Source organism: Paramisgurnus dabryanus, chromosome 13 (genome assembly GCF_030506205.2).
Source record: "Paramisgurnus dabryanus chromosome 13, PD_genome_1.1, whole genome shotgun sequence".
NCBI lineage: Eukaryota > Metazoa > Chordata > Actinopteri > Cypriniformes > Cobitidae > Paramisgurnus > Paramisgurnus dabryanus.
In genome coordinates, this window is record NC_133349.1 from 19,578,753 (window position 1) to 19,586,443 (window position 7,691).

The 7,691-nt window shown below is 39.2% G+C and overlaps 1 protein-coding gene across 1 annotated transcript; it reads left to right on the top strand.

Moving 5' to 3' along the window:
- Positions 1-2,723: 2,723 nt before the first annotated feature.
- On the top strand, positions 2,724-4,431 carry LOC135743153 (uncharacterized). The gene is given in 5 exon segments (XM_073811707.1): positions 2,724-2,748; positions 2,837-3,182; positions 3,184-3,527; positions 4,252-4,320; positions 4,388-4,431. Coding segments are annotated over 5 exon segments (828 nt in total).
- The last annotated feature ends 3,260 nt before the right edge of the window (positions 4,432-7,691 follow it).

A 7,691-nucleotide genomic window follows, 5' to 3' on the forward strand; every position in this document is an offset into this window, starting at 1 on the left:
GCGTTTCTCGATAACGGCAGATTTCTCCTCAATGTCCTTTATCTCAGCACATGCAAAGTCGATGGTTTTCTTCAGCCCTTCAATTCGCAGACTGTTATCAGAAATCAGTTTCTCCAGCGCATCTGATCTAGAATTAATGAGCTGGGAGAGTTGAGCGACCATTACCAAAGTTTCCATTACGACAGCCGAAGTTAAACTCTCCGATTTACCTTTCTTTGATGCAGGAGATTTGCTAGGAGTGACAGGCAAAAGTGGAAAGTCTTCGTTCGCCGATATATAATCATGGACGTTGTCCTCCAGTGGGTTTTTCGTAACTGTTTTCAATTTTGTTTGCAATCGTTCCCTTTTCCTTTCAGAAATTGCCATTTGACATCACAACTTCTTTGTTATATGTTATATTATATTAAACAATCCCTTGAGTTAAAATTAACTTTTTAAATCTAGTGGTTCTCCTTGTGCAGCTGCTTAGGGCGCCATCTTGAACCCCCCTCGTCCTCGCTGCAGCTACGGCGACGCAAAAGTATAAATGAAAACCGACGCGGAACCTACGCCGTCGCGGCTACGCCGTAGGACCTACGCACGACAGTAGCCGTTTCTCAATGTCAAGGATACTTCCTTGGCAGGACTAGTCCTTACAAGTCACTTTCTTCAGAGGCTAGGCGAGGCTCCTTTTAAGCATTCGGAGAACACGTTAAATGGAACAGGCTAACAAGTGCACGTCATTACGTCATTGCGTGCTTGAAAGGTGTGCTTTCGGTGCTGCGTGCATAGGATTGTGGGTGATTTCAGCGCGTGAAGAGCGCGAAGGATACAAATATGCATCCTTTCCTGTATATGGGCTATTTCTCAAAAGAAGGACTCAGTCCTTGGCTGAAATTTCGAGGATCCTCGACATTGGAACTAGGGCTGTGACGGTCATTATATAACCGTGAGACCGACGGTTATAGTTGAACACCGTCATTAGAACTCTATAACCGGCAAAACCGTGTTATTAAAATATTTAAAAAAAAATGTATCATACAGAATTTTTAAATACTATTTAAAACAATTGTTAACAGTCTGTGTTATACGCCCCACCATGTTCTCACGCAGTGAAAAATACAGAGCGGAGCAGATACTGACAACGTGCTGACAGGACAGACCAGGTTTACTTTTCGGTTACTTTTGAGATTAAACATATTAAACAAAGTCTCACCTTTCATATCATCTCTTCCTTCTAGTTAATTTATAGCATCAAATAAACATGAATGACCATAAGAAGGAATGTTGTTTTAACCGCGGAAAGACGTCAGTACACTCCGCTTTTCAAGTTCAAATTCTCCCATGCTAATCTACTAACTCTCCTGAAAGCACATTCACTGCTCGTCTTGCTGTTAATTTTAAATAAACGTAGAGTAAGTAGCTAATCAGTGTCTTGTTTATTCAAACGCCGGTTTACTTCGCAAGTGTGAGCACTGAACAGCGCGTACTGTATGTGGAGAGCGTTTGCCGCGCGTGGCCATTGTCGGCTGCGCATACTGTGCAGTTTAGTAACAGTATAAAAATCTCAAGTTCATATTACTTTACTTTACATGCATTTATGAGCAAAACCTCTTCAAGACGCTTTTTAACCCACATTCTGGTCCATGTAATGACAGATATAGACACAATTAAATCTGTTTCTCTGAAGATTATCAAAATAGATGAGAGAGGATTCATTTATTCTGAGCAGAGAGTGACAGCGCAGTCTTCTGTCAACAATGTGTTTTTAAATATTTCATTGCTTTCTGTTAAATTGCTTAAAGTCATTACTGTTAAAAACACACTTGGCATCACATTCATGATTTTATGGTAAAATGAAACTTTCGCGTCAATCCACAAGCATTTAAACGAGCAAAACGCCCCCCACAGACGGTTATGTTATGAACCGTCACATTTGACTCACGTCATAACCGTCATCACCAATTCTGAAACCGGCACACCCCTAATTGGAACAGTCCTTCGACGGACGTCGATGACGTAGCATCCTCGAAAATCTAGCTGGAGTAAGTTGACAGAATTAATGCAAAAGTGATTTGTTTATTTATAAAATATTACTACAATAAAACAAAGTGACACCTACAATTGGAGGTCTTTAGAAAGAATATATCAATTATTTAAATATTTGTTTGACATTTGTAAATATCCTTGCCATTGTGTATCACATGTACTGAGCATCTTGAAAAAATCATTAGAGAAACAGCAGAGATGCAATTGATAAACATACCACCATGATTCACACTTATAAGTAATAAATGTTATTACTGTAACTCAAAATTTGCTGGTCAACAATGATAAACTCTCTTAAAATGATCTTTACTTGATCGATACGCCTGGCAGTCACAGAAAGAAAATGATTTTGTTAACCCTGTTCTTGTGTTAGCATTTATTTGTATCTCTTGTTATTCATGTACATTATGTGTTTGTTAAGGTTTCAATAAAATAAAAGAGGGAAGAAACGTCATTGTTATAAAAAGCAGAGTGATGCTTTATCCTGAGAGATGGGAAATCATACAAACCTATTTGTAGGTACGCATGTTTATGCTTTATTGACGTTGGCCAGAGTGATATTGAGAGAGAGAGACTGAAAGCTTGTGTCTCGCACCAAATGTAGGAGTGTTGGCAACTCGGTGCTTTCTTTGCTCACTAAAACAAAAAGGCTTTATTTTATGTACATTTACAGACTAACATTCATAATCTTAAGAATGTATCTTCTTTTTGTCATTAAGGGTTAAATAATTAACTCTGAAATGTTTAAATCTTTAAATGTATTCATAAATATGTATAAATATAAACAACCTAATCTACTGTGTTTCAGGTACAGCTGCAGAGACTCATGTGTTCAGTAGTTCAGGTGAAGATGTCACTCTGCCCTGTATTAATGCTCTTTCTGGCTGCACCTCAACTGAATGGCTCTACAGCAAACATAGATCATCAGTTACAGTAGAACTGATTAATGGAGGAATAAAGAAGAATAACACAGAGAGAGCTGAGAGACTGAGTCTGGGGTCTGACTGCTCTCTGAACATCTATAAAACAACAGAAGATGATAATGGACTATACACCTGCCAACAATATGTGAATGGACACAGACATGGAACTGATGCACAGGTTTTTCTACATGTTCTTCATGGTGAGTGTCTCTGTTCATTTATTTGAGTATATGTTTACTGAGATGACAGTTGAATTGTCTCTTTCTCTTTCAGTCTCTCCATCATCCACACAGACTGAGATGAGATCAGGCAGCTCTGTGACTCTCACCTGTCAGTTGTTTACATATGATGACTGTGATAGTTTGTTCCGTACTGAGGATCTTCAGCTGTTCTGGGTGAATCAGGCTAATGTAAATCTACAGGCAGACTTCAAATATCAGATATTATCATCAGGACCATGTATCAAGACTCTGACTACAACACTCCAGAATGAAGACAACAACACAGAGTTGAGATGTTTGGCTAAAACGAAGAATGAGATTAAGACCTCAGTCAGCTACACTGTCAAGTTTAAGGGTAAGTAATAAAAATTTTAGCAAAGTAATTTAAGAACACTCTCTGAATAAATCACAACTTCAGCACATGTTTAGGAATAATATTTTTCTTCATTCTGAAAAAAATGTAAAGCTATCCACCTTTTAGCGTGTGCTCTTTGCGTTTACTCTTCTTGTGTAAGGAGAATGCTTAATTAGGGCTGCAGGGGTGCTTGTCAATACTCAAATTGATGCTTCCTTGCTGCTCTGCTTCCCTGTCATCCAGCCTGTGAGCAAGTCACATCCTAATGCCTCTTGCAGACTAAAAAATTATATGATAGGATATACATATGACAATGGGGGTTTAAGAGGCAAGACTTTATCTCATATAGTGTATAGTACACAACAGTCTGACACCACATCTGCAACTCTTCACGCCGCCACACCAGAAAGACTGGCATGTTAATTGTTTTTGTTGGTTCAAGGGGCTCCATCACAACTGCCAGAACTCAAAGTGACTAAAATCATTCAAGTGCAAATATTTACTGTACAACTTTGTACTGATGATCAGGACATAAAATATATGAAATTTGATGGTCACATTTTCCTACAGCATGGTATCTGATGATTATTAATCTTCTGTGTGTGCGTGGGTAGATGGGGTGGGTGTGTGGGTTCTGCGTGTGTGCTTCTGTGGTGTGTGTCATTTTAGTGTCTAACATTATGATTGAGCTAAACTAACATCCATTCATATTTTTCAATCATAGCATCAACTACACCAACAATCAAACCAACCTCTAAAATAACTTCAAGTCCCACTGCATCATTATCTCTTGGTACGTAAAGTATTTATCTGCCCCCCTTTTGTTTGCAGTGTTATGATTCTTTTCTGTTGTTGTTCAGGGACAGAGCTGATTACAAACTCTGACACGTTTCAATTTTTTTAAACAGACTTTCCTATTCATGTCACTTTCTTAAACATCAGCAACAATCCAACTTTAAATTATTTAACTTTAGTTACGTAATAGTTTTCTGTGCTGTTTGTCATTGCTTATAAAATGGGATGCTGCTCTCCCCACAAACACACAACCACACTGTGTGACTGATTTCAGCCTATCCTAGAATATCTTAGGCAGTTAAGCACGAAATTTTTTAAGACAGACAGTCATCCAAAAGCCATGGTGACTCAGATCATAGTTAAAAGACAACGGGTAACGTTTAACTGGACCATTTATGTATATAAACTATATATATTGACGGGTCAAAAATGTAATCGTTAACTGGGAAAAACAGACTAAACACCATCAGTGTAACTTACTTTAAATAAAATAAAAAATAATTTATGTATGATTTTATAAAACCATTATCATACTGTATGTAACAGAGGCCAGCAAGTGTGTCAGAGCTGTGTTTTCCTGTGTTTTTGAAGCTTTGATTGTGTTTACATTGTGCAATATAACGTGTTATACAATGCAGAATTTTTCACACAATTTACTTATCTCTCTATCTGTTTTCACTTTCCTAAAAACGGGCTGATGTCTTCCTTGTTCTGTGAAGTCCCTTCTTCAGAAATACGTAACGAGTTCTGATTGTGTAGTTTGTTTAGTGTGTTGTGATTCGACAGCAGCTTAGCTTAAGGCTCTACCAGACGGGACGAATTTAAAATCGTCGGCCGATTTTCCAACTCTGAGAGACCCCACACACGGCGATAAAACATCCCGGGTCTAACAGTTTTGGTCGTACAGTTAGTGGTGCGCCGCCACATGGCAAAATCAACACATCACACACGAACCGATTTGACTCCCGAGCAGTCCCAGGTCAGACGGGAAATCTCGCAAAATCTCTCGAGATCAAACGTGATTTCAGAGTAAACAATCATGGCGGACGAAGAGGATGCTGTGGCGATAGTTTGCAGTTTGTTTTTATCCGAAAAAAAACGTTCTCAAAAGAAAAGGCGATGGTCAAAGAAGTGGAGACAAGACAACGCGAGCATGGACTATACTTGCTACATCATGATATGGAGGTGAGTTGTTGTGACCCGTGATTTTGTTTACATGACACCGGTACATCCTCGCTTCCTCGTCACCTCGCTTTCTGATTGGCTACACGTCACAGTCCACAGGCTGCATGCTCGTTTGTCCCCGGGAGACACCACACACGAGAAGAAATCGGGCCAAAAAAATCCAACATGTTGGATATCCCCGATTTGAGATCGGAGCGGTCCCGAGGTGCTTCCGAGTAGACGAGAGCAGTCTAAACACACCACACACGGCAAGAATATCTGATCAGTTTATTTTACGATTATCGGAGCATCCTTAAGATTGTCGGAAGGGGTGAATCGGGGCTAAAATCGGCCTAATTATCCTGCCGTGTGAACCAGGCATTAGCAGAGCCGTTTGAGCTTCCTGTGGGCGGAGGTTAGTCAAAGCTCTTATATTGATGTAATTTTTCCGGGAAGTAAAGGGCTGTTTAAACCATCCGTTCTTTCTAGTCTTTGAAAGCGGCTTCTATTAAATTAAATATATTGTTAGTGAACTTTGAACTTTATTATTTTGCAGGTATTGTTTATGCTCTAACAGCAACATTACACACTAACTAAAGTTTGAAAAATGGGATCAGGAAAAACATGACCTTTAAACCTCACTCCCGACCTCAGGAGCTGTTCTAGCGACTGATACTAGAGACCATGGCCTTGCGCATCTCCAGAACAATCGCCAGTTTAAATATCACTCTGGGTAGGTTTGAATAGGACGGGTTACAGTGGTGGCGTGAGCTTTAAGCCTGAAGTATAGATTCGTTTTTACGGCTAATCTTTTTCTTATTATTATTTGGTTTTATTGGCGGTTGGCAAACCAGCTTAAAGGTGCATTACCTCCACCGACTGGAGTGTGAGCAGCAGATGATAACACGTTAATTTAGCTTATTACACGACTCTCTGGAATGCTTGATTCTGATAGGTCAGTTGAGACATTTGCAGGTTCGTTCTTTTCAAATAATAACCGCTCCAAAGTAATAACGCATAGCCGGTACTACTTGTACGATTTAAATCGCTCCGCGCCAATAAAGATTACCGTTTACCATCTTGTGACAAACATTGGACAACCACAACATTTTGACATTACTTTTAACATGAACGGAAAAAACAAAACATTTAAACAGTGAATAGAAGAACGAACAACGACAAGACACAGAGAGCTTATTGAGACTGAACTTGACAAAATAGAGCATGACAGCTACAAAGCCAACACACAAAAAAATACAGAATGGGCCTTAAAACTTCTAAAAGACTAGGTAAAAGAGAAAAAATGGAGACAGACAAGTATGAAGCAGAGGATCTTAATAAGGTATTACGATCATTTTATGCATCTGTGCAAAGTTTCACGGAAGGATAAAAATGTTAATTTAAAACAAATATGCCAATAAAATGTTTCAAATTCATATTCTTGTCCAGCTTTTTTTCTTATGTGGCAAGTAGCCGTGTAATAAGCGGGATAATATAGAGGCATTGTATGCATTGTATGCCTATACATTATCCCTGACTTATTATAATCTATTAATTAACCCATTCATTTTGCTCTGCGATCACGCAGCTGTGATGCAATCGATCTTGGAGTGCAGCCTTCGGAGGTATTTCATACCGGCTGCGTTTGTAGCGCACATCGCGCCGCTTACCACCAGTACAACAATCTCAAGTTAAACATTGCAAAGCTCCAAAAAATACTGTCATACAGTAGCAACAGGTCCGTAAGATTAAACCTGCCTGAGCAGGCTTATTTTATGTAAACAAGATTAGATTGCAAGTTTTTAAGCGGAGGTGATATGGAAAGTCAGTAGCAGTCACGTGTCCTCCATTCGTATGCGAGCTCAACCTGCGTAGGATGCTTAAATATATTTTCAGATTAATCACAACCTTTTTGTTTGTTTGTAAAATTAAGAATAACTAATATTTTTGTTAAACATCTTTGTCATCATTAACTATGCCACAAAGTAAACCATCAGACTGAACAGTTTCGCGCCTGAACCAAAGTGAACGTCCAATCTGTCTGTATTTGTCATGGTCTTGTCAGACCTTCAGTGCTAGACTAAGGTCTGAGTACATCTGACAGTACCATGACAGTATTATGTTCTGTGTGGGTACACGTGGAGTCATATTGTGTATGTGGCTTCCACGTGTTCCCACGGTCTTGTCGCTGTCATGGTCTTGCCT